Source organism: Bos taurus, chromosome 25 (genome assembly GCF_002263795.3).
Source record: "Bos taurus isolate L1 Dominette 01449 registration number 42190680 breed Hereford chromosome 25, ARS-UCD2.0, whole genome shotgun sequence".
NCBI classification, from domain to species: domain Eukaryota; kingdom Metazoa; phylum Chordata; class Mammalia; order Artiodactyla; family Bovidae; genus Bos; species Bos taurus.
The window spans coordinates 38,936,022-38,953,970 of record NC_037352.1 but is presented as its reverse complement, the minus strand read 5'-3'; the positions used below and the strand labels follow the sequence as shown (position 1 = coordinate 38,953,970).

At 56.5% G+C, this 17,949-nt stretch overlaps 1 protein-coding gene across 7 annotated transcripts in view; it reads right to left on the bottom strand.

Annotated features, from left to right (window-relative positions):
- Window positions 1-17,949, bottom strand: part of TNRC18 (trinucleotide repeat containing 18) — an 89,802-nt gene that overhangs the window by 14,869 nt on the left and 56,984 nt on the right. For all 7 annotated transcript variants that reach the window (XM_024985140.2, XM_005225285.4, XM_005225288.4 and 4 more), the window contains 4 exons: window positions 17,096-17,456; window positions 13,671-13,946; window positions 9,121-9,363; window positions 2,296-2,717 (listed from right to left, as the gene is read on the bottom strand). In XM_024985140.2, the coding sequence (XP_024840908.1) occupies window positions 2,296-2,717; window positions 9,121-9,363; window positions 13,671-13,946; window positions 17,096-17,456 (1,302 nt within the window). The remainder of the gene's footprint in view (window positions 1-2,295; window positions 2,718-9,120; window positions 9,364-13,670; window positions 13,947-17,095; window positions 17,457-17,949) is intronic.

Here is a 17,949-nt window from a genome sequence, read left to right as displayed (position 1 = left end):
CCATTTCTGAAATCAGAAGGCATCTTGGGGGTGGAAGGACAGTGTTTCATGTGGTCGTGTCTCCTTTTCCACCTGACTTCTATTATTAAATAGACAGCCTGTCTTATGGGGCATGTCTTTGCAGTTGCATCTTCAGGAAGAAAGGGAAATTGACAGCAAAAAAAAAAAGTTACCGCTGCGTGGAATTTAATTTTCTTCCTTTTCTTTATCATCCAATTACTGTTACAATCAGATAAAACTGGTAACTTTCTTTCCCACTAACCAGAAAGCCCATATCTAAGAAACATTTCTTCTTTTAAAAAAAGAAAAGAATTCCGAAGGTGACGAGTTCTGTACACAGAGCAGAGATGTTTGTTGCTGGGATGATTGCCATGGCAAACACCACCATCAACCAGATCACCGATGGCCAGCGTGGCTGTTGGCAGGAGATACTGAAAACCACAGGATGGCCAGATGGTGGGATGCTATTCCTTCACTTAGAGAGTGACTTTAAACAAGAAAGAAAGAAAAGTAAGCTAAAAAGTTGATGGCATGTGGGAATGCACAAGATCTAACTCCAAATCTAGAAAGCAGAATACAAAAGTGCACCTCACCAAACGGTGAACTGTTTGGCCCCAGAGCGGTTTCCTTCGTGTCTGACGCCCTAGACAGTTAATCTGTTCCGTTCCACCTCTGACTGTATCGTCAGGAGGCTGGGATCAGGTGAGCCCCTGGCCCTCTCCTAAGGGAAGCTGCCTTTTTGGGAAAGGCTCAGAGAGGCTGGGAGCCCTGTGGTTAGGGGCTCAGGCACTAGGCCTCCAGTGTAAGCTCAGCTCTGATGATCGTTAGCTGCTGGGCTGACTGGGATGGTTCCGGGGCTACCTGTGAGGTACAGTTTTTAAGACTTCCTTATATGGCTTGTAAAACCCTCCTTACATGGCCTGTGATGTCAAAAGCAGTATGTACTTGGTCTCTCCCCGCCCCCTGCTGTGTTCCTGATACAGCGCTCCTACAGCGCCCTGGCATTTCCGGGGTCACAGGCACATCTTCTGTTCTAAGAAGGGGACATGTGATGAGCCCGTGGATGGCCTTAGGATGGGGCCTGGTCTGCAGAAAGACCAGCCACGACCCAAACTTGAAACTTCGGCCTCATCCCCGTTCTTGGGAGAGGAGCAAGGGGCTGGATGGAGCCTGAGTGACTGCTCTCCATCGTGCCTCCGTGATGAAGCGACCACGAAAACCCCTTAGCGCTGGGGCTCCGACCACGAGAGGGCTGGTCCACACACTGAGGAGTGCCGGAGGGGGCATGGGGCTCGACGCCCCTTCACACACACCCTGCCCCGCACGTCTCCTCCACCTGGCTGCTCCCAAGCTGCATCTTTTACGATAAACTGGACCAGTAAATCAAGTGTCTTCCCAAGTTGTCATTTTGGGGAATTATTGACCTGAGTGGGGGGCGGGGGTGGAGTCATGAAAATCCTTGATTTACAGCCAGCTGGGCAAAGAGCACAACTGACCACCTGGGACTTGTGCCCAGCCTCGGGGGTGAGGGCTCCACCTGTGGGGTCTGTGCCAGCTCAGGGGAGTTGGAGTCAGAGTGTTTCAGCAGAGGACATAAGCGTCCCCCCACCAGCACATGCAGCATCCATGGTAGAGCGATTAGGACATGCCGGGCCCCCACCGCAGATCCCCCAGTACGGTCATCATCATGCATTATTCCAGCATCTTCTCTCCAGAAAAACCCGAGGTGGCTTCGGCCGTGAGGGGTCACGAATAAGGGGTCCCTGCAGATGCCACCCAAACGCAGCCCCTTCCCCTACCAGCCGACGCCGAGTTCCGTCTCTTTGGGTGGCTTTCTCGAGAATGACACTGTGGTGTGGGGGACGCAGGGCAGAGGGGCCTGAGCCAGAGACCCATGTTGTGAGCTGGCTGTACGGTATGAGCGCAGCTGGAAAGGCAGCAGGCCCCATCAATACAGACTTCTCACAGAGTTCTCAAAAGGGAGGTGTTCCCTCGGGTGGGGAAAAAAAAAATCCCAGCTCTATTTTCACTAACTTCTCCAGAAATGAGGTTTTCCTTTGGGGTGAGCCTTTGCCACTGACAGCAGTCACTGCCCTGGAGCATGCGACAGTTCCCATAGAGGCCTTGGAACACCGCCTGAGACCACGCTTCACACGACGGCACTTACTGGCCCAGCTGCCGGGTGTCCTCACCAAAGACGCCCGTCGAGGGGCACCCAGAGGAGTGCCCACCACCAACGGAGGTCTCAGCATCGCGCTGCCCCCCGGGCGCCCGGCCTCCCCGTCCCAGGCCTACCTTCCTGGGGTCCTTCCTGTCCCTGGCGCGGCCGGCGTCCTTGCGCGGGCTGGGCAGGCCGGCCTTGGCGCAGCGGCCAGGCTTGGCGGCGGTGGGCGCGGCACTGCTGGGCGCGGGGGGCGCCGAGGCGTCATGCAGGAAGATCCGCTCGCTGCGCCGCCGCGTCCACAGGTCGTCGTCGCTGGCCTCGGGCCCCGCCTCCGGGCCCGGCTCCTTGGGGCCCCGCGACTTGCGGGCCTTACGCCCCTTCTCGGCCGCCAGCTTGGCCTTGTCGGGGCTGCTGGGGCCAGGGGTGCGCGCACCAGGCGCAGCCAGGGCTGGACCTGGCTCCCCCAGCCCCTTCTTGGGCCGCAGCAGGCCGGCGGGTGACCGCTTCCGCACCTTGACCTCGCTCTCTGAGTCGGTGTACTCGAACTCCGTGCCTGCGTGCAGGTGAGGGGGGCGGCTGTGGACGGGGCGCTCTGCGGCCCCCACTTCCCACCCTGGCCACCCCACCCCTGCTGCAGGGACGAGGCCACCCAGGGAGGCTTCCGCCGCTTCCAGGGAGGATCCTGAGGCCGAAGATCCGAAGGACTGTGGCCCACTCCCATCCCGAATCACCCCAGGCTGCCCAGACTCTGCTCCAGACCCTTTGCCCCAAAGCACTGTCTGGGAATGTGGCATCTCCTGCCTGGCCACGTGTGAGCTTCCCGGCTCTTCCTGGGCCTCCTCGAGCATCCAGGAGCCCTGGGAGGGTGAGCCGGGGAGAGCCCCACACCTGCACGGGCAGCAGCTCTAAGGGAGGTAGGCGGGAAAGTCCACACAAAATCCCCAAGCCCCAGCACGGCCTTGCCTCTCAAAACTGGGGGTCCTAGACACCCAGTCCCCTTTCAAGAGGACAGGATTCCCCAGAATCCACACAGATCTGGGGCCCAGCCCCTCCCCACAGCCAGGGGGCCACTTCCCTCTGCTGCAGGGCAGCCCCCAGCTTCCGCCCAGCTCCTGGGCTCCTTGAACGCACAACCTCTCCCCAACATCCGTTGTCCTCTGTCCTTGTAAGCCCCCCGGTCTTCGCTCCTTCTGGCCCCTCTGCCCACACCACCATCTCTCCCTGCCCTCCACCTGGATGACTGCAGCCTCCTTTCTGAGAAGACCCACTCCGCGCCCTGGGGAGTCCTCGGGCCACCCCTCCTCACCACAGGTACACGGCACACTGCAGAGGTCCCGTCTGTGTTTGTCTATCTTGGCGTGCTCCACCCCCAGAAGTAGATCCCCACTTTCTCCTGGAGCCCCCAGAGTGGTACAGCGCAAAGCTTGGCCCAGAGCTGGTGGCCAGGAGAAGACTCTAAATGGGGGTGAGTGGTGCTTCTCCCCATCAGGGCAATGAAGAGGGGCCTGCCTCCTCCAGGCAGACCCCAGGGACGAGATGTCTGTGACAGTCCTGGGCTGACCGCTCCAGCGAAGGACTTGCCCCAGGTCAGCCGAGAAGCCAGGGCTGAACCTCAGGCCTACTGACCCTTGGGCAGCCAGCAGCCTGGCCACAAAGGCTCTTGCGGGAGGCTGAGACCCATCACCCCAACAGATGCAGCCTCGGTGGCAAGGGCAGGGCCAGGGGAGGGGCCACACTCCAGGAGAAGGAACCACTTGCAAAGAATGATGATCTTATTAATTCATCTTTTGTTAACAGACTTCCTGCTGCAGGGGAGACAGCTGGGGCTTTCTTGGCTGATTAGGGTGCAGGCCATAAAACACTCTTGGTCTGTGAGCTCTGCTTCTGGGTATGAGGGACTGAGACCCCACCTGATGACAGGTCCCTTGCAGAAAGCCACCTGCAATCCAGGATGCACACAGACCGCTGCAGGCGCACCGCACAGGGAGCCGGCGCGGGCAGGGCGGCGGGCGGGACTGGACCCTCGCCTGGAGAGCAGGGGCTGGGGCCTCCTGCTCACCGCAAGATCGGGTAGGAAGATAACAGTTAAGAGCCTTTGGGGCAGCACAAGCAGTGCCGGGAACAGAGGACACGGCCTCGTCAGGCCCCGCGGTGGGGACAAGCACGAGGCCCGCAGAGACGGAAGCGTCTTGCCGCAGCCTCACTGCGGACAGGCCGGAGCAGGCAGCAGAACCCCCAGCCTTGATTCCCAACCAGCGTCCAGTGAAACGTCTCCTCCTCCCCAAAAAAACAGGCAGAAAGGAGGAAAAAGGAACAGGCCCAGAAAACAGACAAAAAATAGTAGAGAAGAGAATAAGACAAAAATAGGCTGAACGTCAGGGGATTAAGAGAGACATACAATGCGAAGAGTAACCAAAGTTGAGCTGCAGTGGCTGTATAGACAGGCCTCACTTCATTGTGAAACTGCACCTTTTACCAACTCGAGATCGGTGGCAACCCTGCGTCGAGCACGTCTGTGGGCGATCGTCTTCCAAGAGCGTTTGCTCCCTCTATGCCTCTGTGTCCCATTTTGGTAATTCTCACAAGATTTCAACTTTCTTCATTATCATTATATGATACCATGCTTGTTATATCTGTGAGCAGTGATCTTTGATGTTACTACTACAACTCACTGAAGGCTCAGAAGATGGTTGTCGATTTTTAGCAATAAAATATTTTTTAACTGAGGTAGGTGCTTTTTTTCTTAAGATATAATGCTACTGCATCTTTAGGACTATAATATGGTATAAACCAGAGAAGGCAATGGCACCCCACTCCAGTACTCTTGCCTGGAAAATCCCATGGATGGAGGAGCCTGGTAGGCTGCAGTCCATGGGGTCGCTAAGAGTCAGACACGACCGGGCGACTTCACTTTCACTTTTCATTTTCCTGCATTGCAGAAGGAAATGGCAACCCACTTCAGTGTTCTTGCCTGGAGAATCCCAGGGATGGGGGAGCCTGGTGGCTGCCGTCTATGGGGTCACATAGAGTCGGACACGACTGAAGTGACTTAGCAGCAGCAGCATGGTATAAACACAACTTTTATATGCATTGGGAAACCAAAACATTTGTGTGGCTCACTTTACTGCAATATTGGGTAAATGCAACATTGCGTTGGTCTGGAATTAAACCCACATGATCTGTGAGGTATGTCTCTACTATTATCAGACAAAATAGGTTTGAAGACAGAAATCAAGAAAGAAGAAGGACGTTTCACAATGATAAAATGATCGATCCATCAAGAAAACATAACTATAAACAGACGTAAATGCAACGCAGAAACGCACAGGCAAGATTATACACCGTGACCCCGTGAGACACAGGCCAGGCAGGCAAGGCTGCTTGGACACTCTTTACAAAATCAATATAATACACCATATTAATAGGATAAAACATTAAAACCACATGAACAGCACATCAACAGACACAGAAAAAGCAACTGACAAAATCCAGTACCCCTTTGTGATAAAACCACTCAACAAATGAGAAACAGAAGGAAACTTCCTTAACCTGACAAATGAAGAAAAAAAACCACTGTTAACATTATATTTGGGGTTCCCAGGTGGCTCAGTGGTAAAGAATCCACCTGCCAAGCAGGGGACTTGGGTTCATGGAAGAGATCCTGGGTCAGGAAGATACCCTGGAGAAGGAAGCGGGAACCCACTCCACTATTCTTGTTTGGGAAATTCCATGGACAGAGGAGCCTGGCAGGCTACAGTCTATGGGGTCGTAAAGAGTTGGACATGACTTAGCAACTAAACAACCACATCATACTTAATAGAAAAAAGTATGAAAGCTTTCTCACAAAGATATCTATGGAGCAGGGAGGACAGGAAAAAAAAAAAACAAAGATATCTATTCTCAGCACTTCTGCTCAGTATTGAACGCAAGATCCTAGCCAGAGCAATTAGGCAAGGAAAATAAAGGGACTATACATTGGAAAGGAAAACATAAAACTACCTCTATTTGTAGATGGCATGAAACTCCAGTACTTTGGCCATCTCATGCAAAGAGTTGACTCACTGGAAAAGACTCATGCTGGGGGGGATTGGGGGCAGGAGGAGAAGGGGACAACAGAGGATGAGATGGCTGGATGGCATCACTGACTCGATGGACGTGAGTCTCAGTGAACTCCCGGATGACGGACAGGGATGGTGATGCACAGGGAGGCCTGGCGTGCTGCGGTTCATGGGGTCGCAAAGAGTCGGACACGACTGAGCGACTGCACTGAACTGAACTGATCTTATATATAGAAAATCCTAAGGAATCTACTTTAAAAAAATTATTAGAACAAATGAGTTTAGCAAGGATGTAAGATATAAGATCAATTTACAAAAATCAGTTACATTTCTATACATTAGCAGCAAGCACTGCAAAAATGAACAGAATTCCATTTACAATAGCATCCTAAAGGCCTTCCCTGGTGGCACAGTGGATAAGGATCTTTCCCATATACCAGCAATGAACAAGTGGGAATCTGAAACTTAAAAGACGGTATTACTTACACTAGCGATCCGCAAAATGAAGGAAGCTAAATTTAACAAAATATGTAAAAGATCCAAATGAGGAAAACTATTAAAAAAAAATCTGATAAAAGAAATCAAAGCTAGTCCATTGCCAACAGGAAGAACTGATACTGTCAAAGTGTCATTTCTTTCCAAATTGATCTATGGATTCAATGTAATAAACCCAGTAAGAAATGCAGCGAGTTATTTTGTAGACACCAATTCTAAAGTTTGTATATTGAGGCAAAAGGCCCACAACAGCTAACTCAATATTTAAAGATAAGAACCAAGTCAGAGGGCTGAAGGTAACTCATTTCAAGACTTACTGTGAAGGTAGAGTAATCAAGACAGGGAGATATTGGCAAAAGAATAGACAAACAGGTCAATGGGACAGCAGAGAGAGCCCAGAAAGAGACTGCCATCAAACTGTCCGGTGACGTCTGACAAAGGAGAAAAGGCAATACGATGGAAAAGACAGAATCTTCTCAACAGACGGTGCTGGAGCCACTGGACATCCACGTGCAAAAAAAAACCAGAACCTGGACGCAGACCTTACACCCTTCACAAAAGTTAATTCACGCTGGACCACAGGCCTAAACTTAGAACTGCAAAAATACAGGATTTCTAGACGATGATGTAGGAGAAAATCTAGATGGCCTTTGGTATGGCGGTAAATTTTTAGATACAAAACCAAAGGCAGGATCCATTAAAAAAAAAAAAAAAGAACTGATAAGCTGGACTTCAGTAAAATTAAAATTTTCTGCTTTGTGAAAGGCACTGCCAAGAGAATGAAAAGATGAGACCCAGGAGAAAATGTCTGCAAAAGACACATCTGACTGTTATCTGAAATACAAAAGGAACCCTTAAAACTCAGTATTAAGATTTAAATTAAATAACCCAATTTAAGAATGGGACAAAAACCTTAACAAACACTTTACCAAAGAAGATATGCAAATAGCAAATAATAAGCATAAGAAAAGATGCTCCACAGCGTATCATTAGGAAAAATGCAAATTAAAACAACGAGAACGTCCAGAATCCAAAACACTAACACCAAACGCTGGTGAGGGTGCTGAGCAGCAGCAACTCCCATTCACTGCTGGCGGGACTGCAAAACGGTGGTTAACTTCGAAAGACAGTCTGGCAGTTTCTTAAAAAACGAAGCGTGATCTTAACATATGCATATAATCTAGTGATCACACTCCTTGGTATTTACCCAAAGGAGCTGAAAACAGGTCCAGACAAAAACCTGCACACAGAAGTCTAGAGAAGCTTCAGTGAAAACTGCCAGAACCACGGTGCCACCCAGACGTCCTTTGGGGCCTTGAGCAGGTGAATGAAGAAACCAACTGTGGTCCGTCCTGACAGTGGAACGTTTCTCAGCACAGAAAGCACTGGGCCATCCAGCCCTGAACAGACGTGGTCTCTGGAGGTGGTGCGGGCCACTGGGAATGCGCTCTGGGGTGCATGAAGTCCGGGCAGCTGCGGGAGGCCAGGGGGTCGGGGTGGCAGGGTGGCAAGCAGGGCCCATTTCCCATGCTCCAGCCCCTGCCAGGAGGGCCTCATGTGTACCACCGAGGCTCAGAAAAGGGCAAAGGGAGCTGACAGCCCAAACACTAACCCCCGGTGAAGGTGAGCTGGGTCCACGCGGGGAAAGTGGCCCCGTGAGAATGGGAGTGAGCCCAGGAGACGGTCCCAAGGTGTCTGTCTGTCCCAAGAAGACAGAGATACGACTGGAGACGCAGAAAGGAGGGACGCAGGGCCAGGATACGGCTAGGCCTCCTGCCCGAGGGTTGGTGCCTGCTGCCTTTGTCTGCCCAGCCGGGCAGTGAGACGGTAAGCCGGCACCTGGTCACCCGCACTAATGACCTCCGCTGGGTTGCAACCCCAGGCCCACGAAATCTGCCCTGTCTGGGCCAACGCATCTCACTGAATAAACCAGCCCCACCTACTGCCCTAAGTGTGAAGAGCTTCCCCTTCTTCCAGACCTTCGTGCGGCCTGTTCTTGCCACGTGCGCCTCGACTTCTCCTACATCGCCTTAGCCAGCTCCCATTTTTCTCTCCTGGCTCAGCCTGGGTGTCGCCAACCTGCAGCGGTCTCCCTTACCCCTGGGCTGGGCCAGGGGCCTCCGGTGGGCTCCCACAGCCCCCAGCGTGCAGATCCGAGGCCTCTGCAGACCCCAGAGCTGCCTCTGGGCGCCTGAGGTCCTGTTTGCTGGGAGCATCGCCAGTGAAGGTCAGGGCACAGCTCTGGAGACCCCTCCCCAGGGAGTGGGAGGCCAGGGAGGCCCCCATCACCAGGGCCGTCCACCCAGGCCTGGCCCAGCCCTGGAGTTCCCGTCCTTCTCTTGAGCCCCTCCTGCAGGCCGGGCAGTGGGACCCGCCGCCACACAGCCCACCGCCGGGACTCACCCATCAGGCTCTGCCGCTCCTCCTTCTTGCGGGCCTTCTGCTTGGCCTCCAGCTGCACCACGGACAGGGATGGCCCCACAGTGGGGCTGGGCAGGGCGCTAGCAGCAAAGCGCGCCAGCAGGCCCAGCCCGCTCTCCTCCAGGCCTGGTGACAGGGCCCGCTCCCGGGCGCCCAGCCTATAGCCGCCAGCAGCCTCATCCTCCTCCGGCTCATCGTCCTCGTCCTCCTCCTCGGAGCTCTCATCTGGCGTGCAGAAAACAGGGCACGAGTCAGAGCCTTGGCCCGGGCCGGCGCCGCCCCCCGCCGCCCCCAACGCCGCCACAGCGCCAGCGAGGGGGGGCCGCGGCCCCAGCCTGGCTCCGGACTCACCAGCCCACACGCCTCCCACCCCCTGCCGCCCCCAGCCGTCAAAGCGAGCCCAAGACCTGGGCAACCTGGCAGCCCAGAGGTGGGCGGCGGCTTTGGGAGGCAAATGTTTCTGCAGGGGAGCACCAACATGCACCTGTGCTGTGGGCAGGGGACGGACACACGGACGAGGACTGGAGACAGCGCTCTCCACGGTCTCACACGCACACACGCGCGCACACAACCCAACACACACGTGAAAGCTGGGGGAGGAGGCGGGAGGAGGAGGAGGGAGGTGAGGGCAGGGCGGGTGGCAGGGGGCGGGAGGACCCTGCGGGCGCAGGCCGGGCGCTGGCCCCAGAGTATGTGGGGGCGGACAGGGGGCAGTCTCGCCCGTGGGAGGCCTGGGGGTTGGCTGGCAGCAGAAGGTGGAGTTCTGTCTCATCTCGGAGTGGGTCAGGGGCTCCCATGATGGTAATGCTCTACAGGCTCTGGGGTCCACAGCTGAGGCCCAGCACCTTGGGGAAGCCTGGGGCAAATCCACAGTCCTCTCTGAGCTGCTGTTTCCTTATCTGTGAGAATCTCAGCTTGGCTCAGCCAAGGGAGCCACAGCCGGCTACACCTCCAGGGGCCAGGAAGGGAGTGGCCGGGCTCGTCGGCCCACTCTGCTCCACACGGTCAGGTGCTTAGGCGGCAGAGTGGGACTTGAACACGGGGCTGGCGACTCACCACCCACGGCCTAGTGGGAAAAAGACTCTTGGAGAGCCCCAGCCCACCTCGCTGGGTGGTGAGACGGAAAGGTGCTTCTCCCCAAGAACTGGCCCAGCTCGGACCATTGGCACAAAGGCAGGGAGGGCAGTGGGGCTGGAGGTCGCACCAGGGAAGGTGACCTTCCGTGCACGTGAATTAAGTCCTCCGCCAGAAAGAGAGATGGCCTGGAGGTACAGGCCAGCTTCCCCGCCTTTCTGGGGAGACAGCTCAGCTGACCCCACCAGGCCAGTGGGTGGGAGGGCATCCGGCCAGTCTGCCCGCAAGGCGCTGTGACCAAGGAGGTGCCCGTCTGCCCAAGGGCACTGGGAGCCTGGAGGGGACTCGCCAAGAAGAGGAAGGAGGACTATGAGCTACTGCCTCTCTGCAATGTCTGGGGACCGGGAGTCTGGGTCCAGGGGCGGACGAGCCCTAGACGGTGGCCAACTCCACATTCTCCTGCCAACGCCCCCCAGCCGCCTGCTTGCTGCACTGCAGTGAGCGGCCCAAAAAGGCGGCCTCGGGGGTGCCAGGGAGGACGAGGGGTGGGGGAGGGGCGGGGGGGGTCTGGTCCGCCTGTCCCAGCCGAGGGAGCCCTCGGTGAGGGAGGCGGATGAGAGCTTGAGGGAGGCCCAGAAGGGGCTGAGAAAGGAAGGAGGCAGAGAGGAGGGCTGTTAGGAGGGTGAGCGGACGGAGACCCGGCTCCCTGAGCGATGGGGGCAGCGGGATGGAGGCCGGCGGGGCGGGCAGGCGGCAGGCAGGCCGTGCACACTTGCGATCCATTCACATTGCGGACGCCACATGGTTCTGTCTCCGCCCAGTGGGCCACAGCGGCAAAGCAGGCTAAGTGTAGGCAGACTTCTGGCAGCGCCTGGGTCCCCCGCTTCGGGCAGGCCCCCCTCCACCCTGGGGCTTGGCCAGTCTGAGCAGGGTGGCGGGCAGGGGGCTGGCTGGGCTGGGGGTGGGCGTGGGGCTGCTCAGGTGTGGAGACTCCGGCTCTCTCTCCCACCCAGGGTTCCTGGTCTGGCTCTGGGTTTCTGGATGTCCGGGACGTCTGTCTGCATTGGATCCCAGAAAGCCAGGAGTAGCCTGAACCCGGCACCACGAGATGGAAGAATGTTTGGGAAGCAAAAGGCCAAAATAAAGGGCGTGTCTCCCACAAAAGAAATGCTGACTGGGTCACCCTGGTCTCCTGAGACCCTTCCCTATCTCCTGCTCCCGCAAGCCTGTGGGCCAGCCCTGGCTTCCTCCCAGGGTGGCCAGTCCGCTCAGGCCAGAGCCCAAGGGGGTAGGGGAAGCTGAGAGAGGGAAGGTGTCTCGGGACCACGGAAGCCACTCGGGAGTTGTCCACACCTGAGGCGACAGAGCTTGCCAAGGGCAAGGGGAGGAAAAAGTCCCAACAAAGAAACCTGAGGAAATGCAGAAAAACTTTTTTTTTTTCCCAGAGGAAAAAAAAAAAACCTGTTGGCTCAATATGTGGGGGTTGGCTCTTGTCACTTGGTTTTTCAAAACCCGATCCGTAAATGCCAAAGCGATCCGCTGCTGCCATAGCCGATGGGGGCAAACCCCGAGGGGTGGGGGGTGCAGAGGGGACACAGAGAAAGGGGTTGTGCCTACCTACGGAGCAACGAGCCCGGCTCGCACCCAAGCTCAGTGACCCGCTGCGCGTCTGCCCTACTCCCAGCCTTCGCTGTGCGTCCAGAGTGCAGCGTGAGAGCAAATGCGAGAGACCAAAACAGACATTCAAAGCGTCATGGGGAGGGGTCAAGGGTGAAGGTATGGCCAAGCTGCTGGGGGGAGAAAGCAGACACACCAGAAAAGCCAAGCCAGTTAGGTGTTTTAGTATCAGGCATCAGGAAGGCCCTATTACCCAAATATCCCTTTCGAGACCTGACCAACGGTCTGGGTGCAGCGAAGACCCGCCTGCCCCCTGCACGGGCTTTGTCTGCTGCTGGGTCTGGCCCTGGTGGGTGGGCCCGTGGCTACGAGATCTGGGATGCTGCCTGCTTCTCTGTGGGGTCTGGGCTAGGGTGGGAGCTCCAAACCTTGGAAGCTGGAACTCTGGCCTCTGAGGGGGAGGAGGCATGGGGACCCAGCCCCGGGGAGGCGAGAGGGGAATGAGGAACCAGCCAGACGTGTCCACAAAGGCCTTACAAGACGAGGCCGGCGGGAGACCTAGCGGCCCAGGCTGTGCTCAATCAGGTGTGGCGGCCGCACGGGGAGCCTGAGCCCCGAGGCACCGGCTCCATCCTCTCCTGATCATCCAAACGCCTCCCAGTCAGGCTCAGACCCCCCAGGATTCTGCGATCCCCCCACCAGCTCTGGGGTCCCTGAAAGGGGTCTGCCCTGAAGCAAACCCTAAACCAGGGTTGGAAAGCCTCACCCCCACCTCAGGACATCTGGGAGTGGAGGTCCTGGAAGACTGGGACCAGTCAGTCTACCAGGGAGCTCACAGGGGTCGCCGAAACCAACCCTGTCTGCCTAAGTGAGGCCGGGGGCAGACCAGCCTGGGACTCCTGGACTCCTCTGAGCTCTGCCCCACAAGGCAATGAAGCCTTTGCATTTCACAACAGAGCTCGGGGATGCAGAGTGGTCGTGATCCTGCACTGCCTACATGCCCTCCAAAACAGCAACGTGTTAGAAAATGAGCGTTTGCAAGTTTTTTAACCACTGTTGCATAAACAGCTTTAAGAAAACAAAAGACAAACAAGCAGCTTAAAAAAAAAAAAGATGAAGCTTGAGGTGAAAGCAGTTGACTTTAAACCTGGAAAATGAAAGGCATGCCAACAGCTACCAGGGATATTTGAATAATAGAGAGAGCGCAGACTGCGTTACTCCTTCTACCCCTTTTGGGGTAGGGTGGGGTGGGGTGGGGGTGAGGGTGGGGTGGGGAGGAGGGGAGGGGGGAACAAATGAGGGAAGCGGCAACCTAATGGTCCAGTCAGGACACAGCAAGAGAGACAAGGCACACGGGTTTAGTTAAAAATGAACTCGGTATGTTTAATAAAGCTTGGTATTACCAAAATTGCGGTACAAACATCAAGTCACACGCCCACACGACAGAATTCCATTTACAAAACGTCCCCTGGGAGGCCTCCGAGGCCATGGCCACGCCAGGAGGACCCACCCAGGCCTGCAGTCCAGGGACGGGAAGACGAGGGGAGGGGCAGGCGGGCGGAGGTGGGAGAAGGGGAGGAAGACTAAAAACAGTCCATATAGAAGCTCCAAAAGAGCCAGCCAATGGTATTATCACAATGATACAGGTACAAATAAAAACAAAAATTAAAGGACCCAGGCTGATACAGCAGGCTACGCTGCCAAGAACTGGACGGCCGCCCTGGCCAGGCCATCCCGGCGGCTCCCGGCCGCCCTCCCTGCGCTCGCGCTCCGCTCTCGCTCTCGCACTCACTCGCTCGATAGGAAACATGGAAGGTTATTTTGTGTTTGGAGCTAGTAACCTTGGTCAAACGAGTCCTCCGAGGAATCGCTGAAGGAGGAACGGGGCTCGACCTCTTGAAGCAGCAAACAAAACGGCTGCTTCCTGCCGGCGGCCGGCTTGGGCTTCAGAGTCCGGGCGCCTGCCAGGCCCCTCCTGGTCAGCTTGGGGCCACCGGCTGGCTTGCTATTCTTCGCCACCATGCCGCACAAGAGGGAAGGTGTCAGTTTGGAGCTGGAGGGGCCCTGGGCAGCCCACTCGTCCTTCAGGAATTCCTCCTCTTCCTCTGAATCCGTATCTGCAGTCAAAGTAGTTTTTAATAAAGATAAGTCACAGAGCCAGGGAAGGAAGGGGCTAGGGTCTCTTCCATCAGCCTCGGCACCTTTGAGGACACTCTGCCACGCGCCAGAACCGAGGTCCAAACGCCCACCGGCCGTGGACTCGGCAGAGTTCCACCACCTGGCACGCTCTTCCCCATCCGGGCCTCATCTCTCACCTGGGAGGCCTCTGAGCCGCAGGCCCCACACAACCCATCTTGCATGGTTTGGACCCAGGCCCTGGCTGGGCCGCTGCTGCCAGCACCACCCACCACACGGCCACAGGGCGAACAGTCTTTCCTGGCCCTGCAGGAGGTGGAAGCCCCACTCTCAGGAAGGTCTCTGCCCTGCGCAGGGAGGTCACTGCCGAGTCCAGTCCACCCCACAGGACTGCAGCCAGCCCATGGGCTCCTCGTGGGGAGGGAAGCAGCCTAAGAAGGGAAGACTCAGGTAAAGCCCCTCTTTCCCAAAACACCAGCTCGCAGTGGTATTCGGGGCAAGCGTGTAAAGACTCACAACCCAGCTTCCTGCTCGGCAGTCAGCACAGCGGCATCTGACGAATGACACTGCAGCTCCCAGCCCTACCCCGTTTCTTTTCCTATCTGAGAGGGGGGACCAGCATGCTGGTTCTGGCCTCCCACACGTCTCCAGCCTTGGAGCTGCTTGAGGCTTTGGGGAGGGAGCTGTCAAGTGGGCACAGCTCTGGCCCCTTCCAATCCCTCCCCAGGCAGACTCACACCACTTTGGTCTGTTCTACACGCGAGGCTGGTGAGCGAGATTCCATAGGACGGAAAGGCTCTGCAGCCAAAGGCTGTAATCCCTTCATCTCGTCAAATCCGTCCCAAAGACGTTAACCAACACAGCTGCCCTCCCCGAGTCCAAGAGAAGGAGGAAGAGAGAGAGTGTGTGTGTATGTGTGTGCACGTGTGCGCACGCGCATATGCTGGGGGGCAGGGGTTCTCTGGCTGCCTCCTCCAACATCTATGCTTTCCACTCAACACCCAACTGCAGGATAGTCTGGCAACTCTGGGTGGGACGAGGACACGCCTCTGCCTGTCCCATAGCCACAGCTCTCCCTCCTGTGTGCTTCATCCTGTCCTTCTTGAAGCCACTTGCCAGGCTGGACAAGTCCGTGCGTGACAAGGACCAACTTGGCTTCCCACCAGAACCCAAGCAAGCCACCGGATCCCTACAACCCACAGTGAAAATGCAGGAGGGCGACGTTCTCTCCTCCTGATACAGCATCTCAAGGCTAGGAAACACCTCGACTTCTTCATGACCCTGCATGCAGGCATTTACAGGGAAGACAAAAAGACTAATGCGAAAAATAGAAGAGATGCACTCTCTCCACAGCCAGCCACTCTCTCCACTCTCACATCATAGCCACCAGCTAACTGCAGACAGGCCTTTTGACCAACCTGTGGCAGCATTAACCCACTTCTCTCAACTGAACAGTGCAGTTTTAGACAAGAGCGCAACAGAGATGAGCAATCTGAACACTGCTTTGCGTGCCTACACACATCTGCCGCAGTGGACTTGGCAGCTTAGAGCCCCCCTCCCCCCTGCAAAGACCTCAGCTTCTCTCTGGACTCTAGCCTGAACCCCACCTCATCCCCTGTAAGAGGGGGAGAGCAGAGGATCCTTCCAACACCAGCTAGGCCACATCCACTGAAAGATCAAAGGAAAAGCAATCCCTGCTCTCTCTGTGATATTCCAGAACAAGCAAAGGAAAGCCCTTCCCTTCTCCTTCGGAACTACAAGTCTCTAGAACTGGCACGAGGCAGCCAGGGGCCTGGGCAGTGCCGCTCAGCTCACACCCATCTGAATCTGAGGTGTTTCGGCCACTGATCCCACCCAGGGGACATAAGACACAAAAGTAGATCCTCGCCCCCCCACCCATGAGCATCAAGGCTGGAGACCCAGGACAACCAAAACCAGGAACGTTAAAATCCAAAGACAACAGCAGCAGCTTCATCTCACGCCAGATGCCTTCTCCCAGCTGTTCACCCACCCAGCCAGCTCACTTAGGGCTCTGGACAGCACTCGGGGGCAGGCCATGGTATCTTAACTCTATAGAGACTTTCTTTCCTTAAGAACACACACCATTTCTTGCCCTTAACAGTCATCACCCTCGCCCCCGACCCCATGAAGTAGACAGAGCCGATGAAAGGCCCAGTCATACAGACGCACGCAGTCACTAAGGAGAAAGCTTTCTACCCAAGTCGCAGCCTCGGGTCCCCCTCGAAGAAACCCGCGGACAGATGCCTGGAGGCAAACAGCCCCTCCCCGGCCTTGCTGCGACGACCCCAGCCCTGGGCAGCCATCCTGGCATCACACGTTCCGCCCAGGTACTTACCGAGCACCTATTAGGTGCCAAGCGGCGGGCTCTGGGCCAGCGGAAGGGTGTCGGGGGTGGGGGTGAGGACAAGGCCGTCCGGGCTCCGGAAGCCCACGCTCCCCCAGTTCCCAGACAAGAAGCGCGAGGCCGCAGGCTCCGCGTACACTCGGTCCCTCAGTGCCACAGCTGCTACGTTTCAGGGGCCCGAAAGCCGCATGCGGCTGCAAATAGGCAGCGCCCATCGTGACGGGCCATCCAGCGCCGCTCAATCTGACGGGCTGGGCCCTGCCTCAGCATCTATCCTCGGAAACAAACCGGGTAACCACGTGGAGGGCCGTCGCAAAGACAAGAAAGGCCGCCCTGGTGTGTGCTCCATAGACGCCTTCCTCACTAACACTGAGCTGGAGGACTGGCAGCCGCCTGAGGGCGGGAGCGGCCCGGTCAGCTCTATGGTTTTCACGAGCGGCCGCTCTAGGCTGAGCAACCGCCAACTCTGTAGCACAAGGCCTCCACACCGATGGCCTTAGCGCGGACCAACGGAAGGCGGGTACGGGAGGGCTGGCGGACTTCCGCTCCCACCCGCCCGCCAATCACGAGTACCCACCAATCACAGGTGGCCGCCCAAACAACAGTGCCCATTCATCACAACCACCTCCGTTTCCGGCCTGGTACCGGCGCCAAAGCGGAAAAAGAGACCATCACCAGAGGCCATGGAGCTTTCAAGGCCAAAAGAGGAAGAAAGGAAGGAAAGGGAGGAAGAACAGCCCTGAGGCGGCGCGGCCCACTACTTACTGTAGGAGTAACTGCTCACTTCCGAGGCGAAGGGGGAGTGGGTCGACTTGGGCTGGCCTCTGGCCTTGAACCCCACCTCCATCTTCCTGGCTTTGGCGGCCCTTTTGTGTTTACCTTCTCGCGAGGCTTTCAGAGACAGGCTGAGGCCTTTGGCCAGCGCCTTCCTGTCCTTGCCCAGCAGGCTGTCGTAGGGCGTCAAGTACCTGCCACAGCCCCCGCTCGCTTTTGATTTTCCCCCAGAACCATCTGAGAACTTGAAGGGCGACTTCAACTTGTCCTGCTTTGTGAGGGAGAGGGCTTTGTCTAGCTTGCTTGCCAACTGCTCCTGGTCGCTAGCCATCTTCTTCTTCTTAATCTTTAGCTGGAAAGGGAAGTTGGGAAGTCGTGGGGTTAAGACATTTGACACCCACAGTGGGTCTCAGCGCATGAGCTCAGACGAACCCGGGCTCCTCCTCCCTGCCTCCGTGGCTTTCTAACATGTTGCTGAATTCCTCTTAGCCTCAGTTCCTCTACCCTGTAAAATGGGGGTGATTACGCACAGGCAGCACTGGGCTGTGCTGCAGATGAACTGAGAAAAGGCACCTGAAGCACTTATTAAAGAGCTCTTACTGTGGTTACAGTTCTCTTCGCCACTGGCTGGCTGTGCTGTGCTTCCTAGTGGGGAGCGCCTAAAACAGTGCTGCCAGGGAGCCAAGGGGGAGAAGGTAGCTGGATTAAGGGAGGAGGGATGAACCTGAAGATGGAAAACCCAGTTCACAGCACAGCTGATCTGCTTATCTCAGCTGCCTAAAGCAGGTGATGAAGATGGCCTCCCAGCCTAAACCAGGCCATCCAGCTAAATGGGCTGAAGCTGC